The sequence below is a fragment of the Gallus gallus genome, chromosome 3 (assembly GCF_016699485.2).
Source record: "Gallus gallus isolate bGalGal1 chromosome 3, bGalGal1.mat.broiler.GRCg7b, whole genome shotgun sequence".
In the NCBI taxonomy this organism is placed as follows: Eukaryota; Metazoa; Chordata; class Aves; order Galliformes; family Phasianidae; genus Gallus; species Gallus gallus.
This window is the reverse complement of record NC_052534.1, coordinates 107192705-107206151: the sequence shown is the minus strand read 5'-3', so window position 1 is coordinate 107206151 and position 13447 is coordinate 107192705. Positions and strand designations below refer to the sequence as shown.

Below are 13447 nucleotides of genomic sequence, written 5' to 3'. Positions count from 1 at the left end.
TTCTTCTGCCAAGCCTATTGCTAGTAGTTCAAGGCACGTACTATACAGGTGTCCCCTGAGATTGTATCACAAATGGAGTGCGTCTGGAAAGACCAGAACCTTTCCCAAAGTCAGTTTGCAGGTGAGAGGCTGTTCTCAGGTCACTCCACCATTTCACTGCACCCGTGTTGGTTAAAGGACATGAGCAGAGCAAGATCTGCATGCAAAACAGGCCAATTGGCACAGCCAGAAAACCTGAATCACAGAATCATAGAATGGATGGGTTGGAAGGGACGTCAAGGATCATGAAGCTCCAACCCCCCTCCTGCTGTCAGGGCCACCAACCTCCACATTTAATACTAGACCAGGATGCCCAGGGCCCCATCCGGCCTGGACAGGTCTGAGCACACCAACCTTTATCCAGGCCCAAAACAAAAGCAGTATCTCTAATAGCTCTGTGCAAGCAGAGAAAAATGTCTTGTTGACACATGATGGTCTGAGGAAATGGGGCACTTTTCAGCCAGGAACCTCCCCACTGCCCCACGCATTCAGCCATCCAATGGAATTAGGAATTAACCTCCCAGATGGTGCAGTGAAGTGCTTTTTTTTTTCATGAGAAATGCTCCTCTGTTGTGGATTTTGTTGACAGATACACCCACACACTCATTCGTCTGCTGTTCCTTGACACTGGTTTCTCTCTGGACTCAATGGTCCATAGCTGCAAGCTGTTCTGCCAGACATTCCTTGCAGGTTTGCCAACCACATAGCCCAGAGGGGCAAGTCCAAATGCTCACAGTGCAACCAACCGTGAAAAGGTCCCAAGCCAACTCCTTGCCCAACATGTATTTGAGTCCTGTGGCACAGTCCCACTCCTAAGGGACTAATTCTCACTCCAAGAGGGTCTTGGACCTACTCCTGATGCAGCAGGTGACCATGTGCAATGGAGTAATCAGTGAACAAGGAAAATGTGAGATTTTTTAATCATAGAATTGAGTTGAAAGGGACCCTTGAGTCCAACTTCCCACCCAACGAACAGGGACTTCTACAGCTAGAACAGGTTGCTCAGGTTTTGGCACTCGGTTACCTTAGATTAGGGCTCGTTAGTCCAAATTTTTAACCCCAGTCTTTCAGCTGTCCATCTTAGGGTGTATTCACAAGAACAATGGTATTAATGCAGTGGAAGGGACACCGTGGACAGCAGCCAGGCAAGTGTAGCTGGAATATCACATGCAGATTTTACAGCCAAAGCTACATATCATATCTCTCATATAATTCCCATCAAGTGGTGCATTGCTGAGCTAACCAGCCACCTCCTCCACCAGTGCTATGTGGTCATCACGCTCAGGAACAAAACCTCCCAAATTTCTCAGAAGCCAGAGCTGGAATGGCCTTTTTGGCAGGAAAATCACAGCCAGGTTTCAGTTGGAGCAAATATTCACAGGAGCTCAGATAGAAACAAATCACTCCCGGCTTGCAGCAGCTCCAGAGACTTTCTTTGCAGGTTGCCACCGCTCAGCCCATCATCTCTCCGGGCACTTTGCTGGTGGAGGACGAAGAAACCCCTGCACCTCATTTTTCCTGGCAACCCACCCACCCAAAATACCAGCTGCCAGGTAGAGGAAGCAAAAGTGAAGCAAACCAGCATTGTTTGGAGCTGCGGCGCTGGGTCAGAACGACACAGAGGATTGCTGAGCGGTGAATGTCACCGGGATATAATTAACTCCTGCCTGCTCCCTCCCTCCTCCAGGATGCCATCCCGCCTGCCAACGCCATGCAGAGGCTTCTGCACAATCTCACGCTCAGCCCTGCTGCTCCCCAGCAGGACCAAAGCAATGAGGAACCTTTGTTTCGTGTTCATCTTCATCTCCCTGCTCGCTCATGGTAAGGCTGGGGGTGGCAAGCTGGAACACAGGAGGAAGCTTTCCTCTCTGTGTAATCATACCATGATACTATAGGTAGTGATGGGGGAAGGCATCCTCAGGTTTCTGGATGAGGTAGTGGGGCACTCTGGTGAAAAGCATGATTTCATTCCCCAGAGTAATGCTAAAACACCATATGGCCGATCTGGGATCAGCCTGGCTGGGGAACCTCAGTGCCCTCCTGCTCTGGGGTTGGGTTTTGGAAGCTGTGGGAGAAAACTTTCCCCTTCCTCCAGGCTGCAGCTGGCACAGGGATGCTGGGGGTGCTCCTTGCTGCTGTGTGTGCCCAGGCTCCAGGTGCAGCACGAACACGGTGCCCAAGGAAGCACTGTGCATTTTCACTCACTCCTCTCTGCAGGAAGCACTCACGGCCCAGACAGCTGTAACCACGACAGGGGATTGTGCCGAGTGGGGAACTGCAACCCTGGGGAATACCTGGCTAAGTACTGCTTTGAACCCGTCATTCTCTGCTGTAAACCTCTGTCACCAACTCCCACCAAGACCTGAAGGTGTCCGAACTGTAGCAGGTGGAGAGCAGCAGCACCTCCAGCAAGGACCAGCTCGGGAGGACAAGTTGTGCCTTTCTATGGGAGAACTGCTCCAGCTCTCATTGGCTGTGGATTCACTTGCGGACCTTTTCCTTTCACTGTGACTTTCTAAAGCAGGGCCACACAGACTATATATTGTCCCTTTTGGCATCCGGCTGCTACCTGTCATGCACAGGTGAGAAACTGCCTTTCTCCTTACCCAAAAACAATAAACCTGAGATTTAACAGAACAGCACGTGCTCGTCTGTCACTCCTGCTGACACCCAGCACTCTTCCCATCCCACCCCGGGGAGAACAGTGCAATGGGGCAGCCTCCATTGCTTTCAGTGCAGCCTGATTTAACAAGTGCGTTCTGTGCATACACAGAATGTGCATTCACATGCAAGTGCATTCAAGTGCAACCCCTTGCACTTACTTACTCGTCCTTCCCAGGTTGTGCCAGGTTCCTACAGGCAATGGGAAGGGCTGGATGAGAAATATGGCACAGAAAGGGAATGAGGATGCTCCACACGCTTACACAGCCCTTTGACCACTGGCAAAGGCCATAGCAGGAGCAAACGTGCCATCAGTTATTAAATCTTTCCCCAGCTCAGTCAGGCAATGCAGGACTGTTGTGGGTTCACTCCTCTTCCACAAAGCAGCAGAAGGAAGGGAGACCCCAGGCTTGCTTACATTAAGTGGAAGGAGGGATCTGAATGTCGTACAGTGTCACCCTTAGGCTGCATTCTGGTGCTTCTCCTTTTCTCCCAGCAATAATCTCAAAGCGATTGGTAAGTTTGCACCTAGCAGCTTTCTACATGCAAGGTGAGGATGGATGGAGCCCCCGATGGAGCTGCTGGTGTCCCTGATCACTGCAGGGCTGTTGGAGCAGACGGCCTTTAAAGATCCCTTCCAACCCAAATGATTCCATGATTCTAAGCTGCACCAGCCAAACTCCATCCGCTCTCCAGATCCACCCTGTGCCCTTCTGTGTGTCTTCAACAGGGAATGTTAATACCCCTACTTTGCCAGTGTGCTCCTGGTCTCCGATTCCAGGTAAAACCGCATCTCTCTGTGCCAGTCACTTCTGCGAAAGCAAGAAAACAATGATGTAAGTACAGAGCTATGTCGATTTGCTGAGGTGTTGGCCAGAGCCAGGGAAAAGTCCTCCCTGGGAGATGAAATTCTTGCTCTGACGAACCAAACAGGAAAATTCCCATTGACTTCACCGCGCTCACGGCCCAGAGCCAAAGGTCCGGCACTGAATCATCTGCCTCGATTCTTGATTCACGAGCAGCCCGGATCTTCTCCCTGGATCATCACAGCACGGTCCGGGCCATTGAGGCACACAGGGAAATGCCAGCCCTCCCCTGGACATCCCCACAAACAGACAGGAGCTCATGGGAACCGCTGCTGCAAACAGAGCCAGGAGCCAAATTCCTCCCCACCCTGCGGGCTGCAGCCCGGCTCTCCAGCACACACAACACAGCGGGCATTTAAATCAAGGCTCTTTTCCAAAGCAAACAGTTTCTTCCTCAGATTCGTCCACAAAGTTTGTGATTCACGCCTCTTATCTGAGGGACTGTTAGCCACCATATTTATGGCCTGTTTTCCTATGAAAGTGCAGCGTATGAGCTCATCAGCTCGTCCCATAAATCTCCTTGCCAGATGCTGGGCCTTCTGCCTCCTGTATGTTTTGAAGCTGTCAGCCAGCCAAATTTCCATCAGGGTCACCTGGGAATGCTCCTTTTGCAGGCAATGTTGTAATGGGATGGTAGGCGCAAGCTGCTGCAACAAGGCACAGTCCCATTCTCCCCCATTTGTTCCGTTGCTCGCTGATCTAGCTGGAAATCATCCTCAAAAAAAGCCCAATCCAATCCAACCCAACCCAAACCAAAACAAAAATCAACACAAAATCCAAAAGCCCATTATCGCTTCTGACCAATAAGTGAGATGAACAGACACACGGAGTAGGACAGAGGAAGGATGAAGGACACACATGGAGGTTGGAGAGCAGCACGCTCCAGACCAGTACCCTATACAACCCCTCTCTATGGTTTCTTGACCCATTCACTCCCCTGGAGCAAAAGAACAGTATAAGATGCTTCAGTGTAAGTGTATCAGAGGGCACGCTGCTCAGAGTGATGATCTCCAGGATTTTTGACCTTATGAGAGAGAGCCAACTGAGGAAAAGGTTGTTTGTGCATGACCCTTTAATTTCAGCTACTTGTACCTAACACGTAGCTCAGGTGGCTATGAAGATAGGCGTTTCTCAGTGCCAGCAGTCCTATATCATCCCCTAAGAGACACAGAAACAGTCTACCCCTCTAAGGAGATGTATTTTGGGTCTTTGCTGCCATCTGGGCACCTGCAGCCATACGGACAGCCCAGCCCTCACCCCTGTTCCTGAATGACGGGAGATAAGAGTTCATCAACCATTGGCCTGAACATCCCCCTGACTGGAATTTGTTTGCTGTTCCCAAGCAACAGGCCAGTGTTGGTTTGGCAAAGATAGCCAAGGCTAAAGTGAAATCCAGCTCTTAAAATGCCATTGTAAATGCAACTGCGTAATCAGGACCAGAGTTATTTGGGGAAGGTGAGCTTTGCACACGTGGGCAAGCCCCTTGCAGCCTGGCTGTCCCATACATCCCCATGAAAACCAAGGCATTTTCTAGCCCTGTGTGTTCAGCTTTTTCTCCTCCTCCAGCTCTTGTCACATGATTGATAATACACCACCAACAACCCCTACAAAACCTATCTCCAGGGGCACGGTGACCTCCAGCTACCAAAAGAGAAGGGGACGTAGGTCCAGGATCACACCTACCAGCCAGCATGGCTGCTTCAAGAACCCCAGAGCATCCCAAGTGGTAACACATTGCATTCAGGCAACTGGAGTGGGTCCTAAGTCCCCACTGACTTCAGTCAGCACTCAGAAATCTTATGGACCTGAAGACCTACACGTTCCAGGGGACAGGAATGGTGGGTATGACCCACCAGATGTCTTTAAGCCTGACCATGAGTAGGGTTTTGGCATCATTCCCCCAAAAATCTCTTCTGTCTTGTGGGACAGGAGGCACAAAGGCCTTCTTGCTGTTCCCAGAGCATCCCCTGCAATGCTAGGAGGGTATCAGCTGGCTTAAGGGGGCTATGCCAGAAGTCTAGAAGATCAGAAAAGTCTCAGTAAATGTGCTGAAGGTGAATGTGGCCTCACTGTTCATGGTCACATCATGAAGAATAACTTTAGGGAAAAGAGTGGGAGCCAAATTTAGGGGGAAATGAAGAGTTCCTTTATGTAACCGGCTGCAGATCAAGGAAAGTCTTTATTGAAGGACATTGCCATGTAAAACTTCTCTCCCCCTGAGAAGATGATAGTCTGGGATTATTAGAAAACCTACACCTGTGCAGCCAGCAGCATTCTGATGGTTCCAGATAGAGCTCACCCTCTGAGCTGGCAAACTAGGAATGAGTCATGGCTTTTTGCTGCACATCATTGGGAACACCACACCCATCTGGTACCCTGGCTCTGCTCTAAACCCCACATCCAGAATACCTCCCACTGCCAGCATGCACATCGTCCGATCCCATCATCAGAGCAAGACTTCTGTTTGAGTGTCCAAGAGATCCTCTCTGCTTGGGATGTAGAATTCTATCACAGAATCAGAATGGTTGGGTTGGAAGGGACCTTAAAGCCCACCCAGTCCCAATCCCTGCCATGGGCTGGGTGCCCCAAACAGCTCAGAATGCCCAGGGCCCATCCATGGTCTTGGGCACCTTCAGGGATGGGGCATCCTCAGCTCTGGGCAGCAGTGCCAGGGCATCACCGCCCTCTGAGTAAAAGATTTCATCCTAACACCTAACCTAAATCTCTCCTCTTCTAGTTTAAAGCCTGAAGAGCTGCCCTACTACCATTATGCAGAGCACCAAGACTTCCAGAGTCTACACACACCTTGCAACCAACCCCTCCTGCACACAGACCTACTGCCTTTCTCCAGGCTGCGTGTGGCTGGCTTATAGGACACCTAGTCTAAATACATGCTGTCCCATGACCCGAAGTCCAACCGGTGAAGGGCCCCTTATCTGCTCTGTTTGATGAAGGTGATCCCTGTTCTGTTCAAGTAGCCCAAAGGCCACATCACGTCCCGCTGCATTACAGCACTTGTACATTTTCCAGCACTGGTTGGTGCCCAGCCTGCAAATAGAAGGCCATTAAGGTGACTTACAGAGGGAAAATGAAAGACTTAGTGATGCCCTCTGCTGCTTCATTGCTGTAAAAAGATACCTTTATAACGTTGCTATGTTTCCCCTTCATTTTCTTTGCCCCAATTTTTTCACTGTTTGGAGGAGATTTCTCTTTGCTGTTTGCTTTGCTTTGTTTGCCAGAGTTGAAATTCAGGTCCCACGTCTGCTGATTTCCTGGAACTGGTCTGGAGAACTAAAATAAACCAGCAGCAAGCTGCAATACATGCGCTTCTCCTAAAGATCCTGCTAATTATGGGGACGTATCGCAGCTTTCCTATGGAATAAATTCATTAAGGAATACATTGAATTGCCATTTTTCTTGGCAGCTGCAAACAAAAGTTTGGCAAACCATCTCTTTGCCGCCCAGAAGTTGGGAAACGTGAGCAGACCTTTGGTTTTTAAGGATCCCAATGGTTTCCAAGCATTGCTGGGGAGCACTGAGGGGCAGGAGACTCTGGGTTTTGTCACACCGGGCTTTGTCAAACGTGTGCAGAGACTGGGAGCTGGAAATGAGAAAAATACAAAACACTTTGATCCTGCAAACTCTTGGGTGGGTTTCCAACGTCACATGCTGGAGTCTACAAACGCACCAACAGCCAGGCTGGGTCAGCCCCCACATCCTGTCTCCAGCAGCAAACAGGAGCAGACTCCCCAGTGCTTGTTGCGGTTTGTTGACAGAAACCTGCTGGTATTTTCTCCTTTTTTTTCTTTCTTTTTTGCTTTTTTTTTTTTTTTTTTGCTTTTTTTTTTTTCCTCCACCCTGCACATGAGGTGTCCGAGAGCGGGCAGTTCCCAGAGCAACTGTTTGCTGTCATGTTGAAATGCACCTGAGATTGACAAAGTTCCCTTCGCTCTGGGAGCGTTACACAACTCCCAGCCCTATAAATCCAGGATTTCCCTCTTCTCTATCTCCCTACAGCCCTTCTGGTGGTGGGACGCCCACCCACATTCAGCCATGAGGATCCTCCAGCTGCTCTTTGCCATCGTTGTCATTCTCCTCCTCCAGGATGCGCCTGGTAAGGACCAAATATTTGCAGAGGTTTGTGTAGGACTGTGGAGAGATAAGAGACAGGACTTGATCCCCAGGGAGGGGCAGACAAGATAGAGCAGTCAAGTCAAGTCAAGTCAAGTCAAGTCAAGTCAAGTCAAGTCAAGCCAAGTCTGACCTGACTCCTGCTTCCAAGGAGCAAATCTGTTCTCTTCAAAGTAGAGAGAATGCCATGACAAACAAAAGGCAACTTTCTTGGGGAAGAAAGTGGGAAGAAAGACTGAATGGTCATTTTCTTTGGTTTGTCTCATTTCTTCTGGGATTCTTTTTCAATAGGGAAGTCTTCCTTAGCTGTGCTGTTTGACTGGTTGCTTGTATATGGAATCATAGAGTTGTTTGAGTTGGAAGGGACCTCTAAAGGCCATCTGGTCCAACCCCCCTGCGCTGAACAGGGACACCCACAGCTCCATCAGTGCTCAGAGCCCATCCAGCCTGACCTTGGCTGTTTGCAGGGATGGGGCACCATCACCTCTCTGGGCAAAAGCACACATTAGGAATTCAGGTCTCATCCAGCCATAGGGTCACTGTGGTGTTACGAGGACTGTGATGGTGTAACTTCTATAGAAACCAACTCAGATAATCAAGAAGAGCAGATTTATTGACTTGCTGTGTTTACACTCTCATTCAGTTAACTTAAGTCCTAAGGATAAAAGGAGAGAGAAGGACTTGCCCACTCCCCTGATGTTGCATACCCATCAGTGTATATCTCTCTGAAATCTCCAAGCTTGGTGTTCCTGCTGTGTGTAAAGATGTTGCCCAAGGGATCCACCTCACCTGACACAGCCAACCCACAGCTGCCCATCTTGCCTAGGTTTAGCTGTTAAGATGTGTGCTGTGTTTGATGTTCAGATCCCAAGCACTCACCATGAAGCTCCCTATTCCAACTGCAGGTGTTGGTTGCTCACCCAGTACCACCAGTGGGGTTCTGTGTGGGTTCCCAGCCCCCTAAGCACCTCACCCATGCCCTTTCCCTCTGCAGCAAGAGGTTTTTCAGACAGCCAGCTGTGCAGGAACAACCATGGCCACTGCCGGAGGCTCTGCTTCCACATGGAGAGCTGGGCTGGGAGCTGCATGAACGGCCGCCTGCGCTGCTGCAGGTGACAGAGATTGCACTGGGATGGACCAGCACCCCAGGGGCCATGCAACCAGGACCATGCGTAGGAGCTGCTCTCGGACACCACCATGACTACATCCACATCTGGTTTTGCCTGCCACCAATAAACCACTGAGTTTTCAATGTCTTTCTGCACCCGGACCTTCCTTCACGATGTTGGGTTTGGTTTGTTTGTCCACAGAGGCATCTGAGGATGCTTGGGATGCACCCAAACCATCTGTGCTGTAGGTGTCCCTGCTTGGGCAGGGCTTGGACCTGAGGTCCCTTCCCACCTCAACCTTTCCATGATCCTGTGGGTCAGTGATTCTGTGATGCTGTGTCTGCATGGAGCAGCACTCACGTGAAATCTTGCTCGCACAGTGCGAGAGTTGAATAAAAAGGGAAGCTCCCCGTGCAGCTGGTGATAAAAACAAAAGGAGATCTTCCGGCCTCATTTGCTGGCAGGGGATTCCCCAGGCTGTGTGTGTTTGTGAGTATGGGGCAGAAGAAGGGGGCTGGAGCCACCAAACAGACATTGGATAGGCTCTGGGTGCTGACATGCGCAAAGCACTTGATGTGGGGGATGAATAGATAGATGAAAAAATGCCGTTTGATTAGGAGAAAAAAAATTCCAGTTATGTCAGCCCTGGTGACAGCAGGTGGCAGTCCCAGCCTGCTTCTCTGCTTCTGCTGCAGAAGGTAAGGGAAAGAGAGAAAGGGAAGGGAAGGGAAGGGAAGGGAAGGGAAGGGAAGGGAAGGGAAGGGAAGGGAAGGGAAGGGAAGGGAAGGGAAGGGAAGGGAAGGGAAGGGAAGGGAAGGGAAGGGAAGGGAAGGGAAGGGAAGGGAAGGGAAGGGAAGGGAAGGGAAGGGAAGGGAAGGGAAGGGGAGGGAAGGGAAGGGAAGGGGAGGGAAGGGGAGGGAAGGGGAGGGAAGGGGAGGGAAGGGGAGGGAAGGGGAGGGAAGGGGAGGGGAGGGGAGGGGAGGGGAGGGGAGGGGAGGGAAGGGAAGGGAAGGGGAGGGAAGGGAAGGGAAGGGAAGGGAAGGGAAGGGAAGGGAAGGGAAGGGAAGGGAAGGGAAGGGAAGGGAAGGGAAGGGAAGGGGAGGGGAGGGGAGGGGAGGGGAGGGGAGGGGAGGGGAGGGGAGGGGAGGGGAGGGAAGGGAAGGGAAGGGAAGGGAAGGGAAGGGAAGGGAAGGGAAGGGAAGGGAAGGGAAGGGAAGGGAAGGGAAGGGAAGGGAAGGGAAGGGAAGGGAAGGGAAGGGAAGGGAAGGGAAGGGAAGGGAAGGGAAGGGAAGGGAAGGGAAGGGAAGGGAAGGGAAGGGAAGGGAAGGGAAGGGAAGGGAAGGGAAGGGAAGGGAAGGGAAGGGAAGGGAAGGGAAGGGAAGGGAAGGGAAGGGAAGGGAAGGGAAGGGAAGGGAAGGGAAGGGAAGGGAAGGGAAGGGAAGGGAAGGGAAGGGAAGGGAAGGGAAGGGAAGGGAAGGGAAGGGAAGGGAAAATAGCTCTCTTCCTTTTCCATCCCTAAGCGTGATACCTGGATGGAAGCTGCCTGGTAGGCTATGCGGTGGCCTGAGCCATGGCTGAGTGGTGGCTGGAGAAGAGACAGCTGGCATGGACAAGAGGCCTTGGAGTTTTTTGGGGGTGAAATAAAATAAATTCCTTTATTTCATAGTCTAACACAACTTGAGGGGTATTGATGCCTCATACACTGATCCGGTGGGTGGAAGTACGAATGGGAATGGGCCAGATACATTTACACCAGGGAGAAAATGTGGTCAGCTGTTGATGCACAAAGAAATAGAGCTGCTCACCACGAAGTGCTCTGCAGCAGGACTCGTGGAAGCAGAGCATCATATAGGACTGGAATTAAATCAGTGTGTGACAAGGCACCCATAAGCTCTGAGGCTGGGAATACCCCAGCCTTGCTCCCCTTGCTCCATGGCTGCAAATAGAATGCTTTTACGCCTTCACAGTGAGGGCAGTGAGGCACTGGCACAGGTTGCCCAGGGATGTGGTTGATGTCCCATCCATGGAGACTTTCAAGGGGAGGCTGGAGCAGGCTCTGGACAACCTGACCTAGCTGTGGTGTCCCTGTGCATTGCAGGGCAGTTGGACTGGATGGCCTTCAGAGGTCTCTTCCAACTAAGGATTCTATGATTCTATGACTCTTTACGCCTCCCGGTCTCAGGATGCTGCTCCTCTCCTCTGAGTGACAGTGCAGCTCCTTGGGGAGCTGGGATAGCTCAGCCAGAGGTTAGCAGCCGCTCTGGCTCACCCAAGCCCCGTGGAACAGATAAGGCTCCCTTCGATAACAAGGCCTGCCAGCAGCAAGCCTCCAGTTTTCCACCTTTTTGAAGTCTGCCTGGTGAGGTTGTGCAGAACTTTGTCCGCTTGCCAAAGTAACCAACCTCCAGCTCCAGCCTTCATCTTCCCTCCTTTCCCCGCTCTTCCTCCTCACTCCTCCATGCACACACTGCTCCACGGGGCCGATAGGGATTCTAGGAGGGGAGTGAGGGGCTGATGTCATCTGTTTTTGGCTCTGTAGAGGAGAAGGCACTGCCGGAGGAGGTGAGGGTCGACACGTCTGCCTCTACCCAGCCTGGCGCCGGGAGCAACTGGGAGCCTTCCTCCTGCAGCCGCCTCCACTCCTTATCGGGGCAGGATGACATCTTGGGGACCCGAGCGGGGAAGAAGGTGGGAGAGCTGAATGGGAGCCTTGTGAGAAGGGTGTGTGTGTGTGTGTGTGTGTATGTGTGCTGGAAACAGCTCCTGGCAGGAGCCAAGGGGGGAAATAGCTCGCAGCAGGATGGAGCCTGCTATCAGCTGTTTGCTGGAGTCAATGAGGCTCTTGCTGAGGTTAACCTCTCCCATCCTGGGCAGGCAAGCTGGGAAATCCTACGTGGTCATCTCTGAAGGGTTAAAAGATCCCCTGTGCCATCCAAGGAGGAGGATGAGCCCTATGGGCAGAGGGAGGGAGGTGACGACCTCTACTCCTTACCCGAAGCGTGGGGTACACATGCAGGGCTGGCTGTGACTGTACTGGGAAGATGGGAACTACTGTGAGATGGAGCAACGGGTCCTCCTCCAAAGGATTTTGGCATTTTTTTCCCTCAGTTTCAAAGAGAAAATTTTATTGTCCATAGAACAGCAGCAATATCTAACGTCACCTACTCTTTTCTTCTCTCCCTTAGAAATAAGGTTTGATCGTAGAACCTTAGAATATTAGAATCATCAAATAAATGAATGATCGAATCATTGAATCATCAAATCATCAAGTCATAGAATCACAGAATGGCTTGGGTTGGAAGAGACCTTAAAGCCCGTCCAGTTCCAACCCCTCTATCATGCACAGAGTTGCCACCCATTGGATCATGTTGCCCAGGGCCCCATCCAGAGAATATGAGAAAAGAATGAAGTATTTTTAGATAAGCCCAGAACCAAACTGTGCCTCCTCTCTCCTACAACACAGTCCCAGGGAGGGAAAAGCCAGGTGGGAGGTGGGAGATGCAGCCCAAAGAAGAAGATGGATCCACAGAGCCATGACCTCCCAACATTTTTGACTGTGTCAGAGAAAAGCATGTCACTTGGTCACAGCTGATGTCCCAGAGTTTAATAAAGTACATTTTCCAGGCATAAATAAATGACTTCATCCTCCTGGCAAGGTGCTCTGGGCCACGTGGAGGAAAAACAGTGCAGGAGCAATGCAGCTCCCTGAGGATGGAACTGGTGGGACAGCTCCAACGCAAACACCACAGGCAGCTTCCAGGCTGCAAATCTGGGATTTGGAGTCCAGGATGCTGCCAAAACTTGTGGCTCTTGGTCTGGATATACCCCGGGATGAAAAGCAGAGCTGAATTTGGGGAAAGCGCAGGGCGAAGGCTTTGCGCCCCAGACGTGGGATGGTAGGTGAGCCCTTCCTCCTCTCCATCCTCCTTTTGCCAGGTTCTCCACCAAGCAGCCCTTTTCCAACCCTAAACATTCAGTGCTGCACACAGCAGAGCAGGACCCTTCCCCAAGCCTTGGAGGGACGTGAAAGCTGTCAGGAGGCTTTATTGTCCAGATCTTCAGGCTGCTATCAGCGACTCCCACACGCTGGAAGTGAGATATGTGTGACAACATTTTTTCCGTTGGCAAGCTTATCATTGCCGAGAAGAGGGGAAGGGATTGGGGAGGGCAGTGGAGAGGAGGGGGGAAAGGAAGGGAGGTGGATGGGTATGAACGCCCACCCTCTCCATCCTTCGTTCACCCCATGCTCCCCAGGCCTATGAAAGGAGAGGAAAACATATTTTTGGAGGAGCACATTGGGAACAGAGTTATATCGGACCTACAGCCTGCTGGCCCAGTAGGGACTATACTACATTCCTTGGGTAAGATCCTAAAACTCTCTTCCTGAAAACGTATCTCTTAATTCATATGGGTATACATACAAATGGAAAGACCTTCTGGAGGGATATTGGCTGTGCTATCAAGACCTCATGGGGCATGATCCCAGTTGTCAACTGCACGTTGCATCTCATCATGTTTTTGCAGTGATCAGATTGTCGGGCTCTGGGAAGGAAGGGTCTTGGCCCACAGTCTTGTTTTGCAGAGCAGAGCCTGAAACCTGGCTTTCTCAGCCTTTGGAGAAGGAAAAAAAAATAACAGAAT

General features: G+C 51.2%; 2 protein-coding genes across 2 annotated transcripts; both read left to right on the top strand.

The window, feature by feature from the left end:
- The first annotated feature begins 1717 nt into the window (after positions 1-1717).
- On the top strand, positions 1718-2674 carry AvBD12 (avian beta-defensin 12). Its single transcript, NM_001397753.2, has 2 exons — positions 1718-1860; positions 2257-2674. Exons 1-2 carry the CDS (start codon positions 1728-1730, stop codon positions 2403-2405), a joined length of 282 nt encoding a protein of 93 aa, NP_001384682.1. The 5' UTR covers positions 1718-1727; the 3' UTR covers positions 2406-2674.
- A 4898-nt stretch (positions 2675-7572) lies between these two features.
- AvBD13 (avian beta-defensin 13) lies at positions 7573-13447 on the top strand. Its single transcript, NM_001001780.2, has 3 exons — positions 7573-7680; positions 8692-8809; positions 12743-13447. The coding sequence occupies exons 1-3, from the start codon at positions 7620-7622 to the stop codon at positions 12831-12833; spliced, it is 270 nt and encodes an 89-aa protein (NP_001001780.1). The 5' UTR covers positions 7573-7619; the 3' UTR covers positions 12834-13447.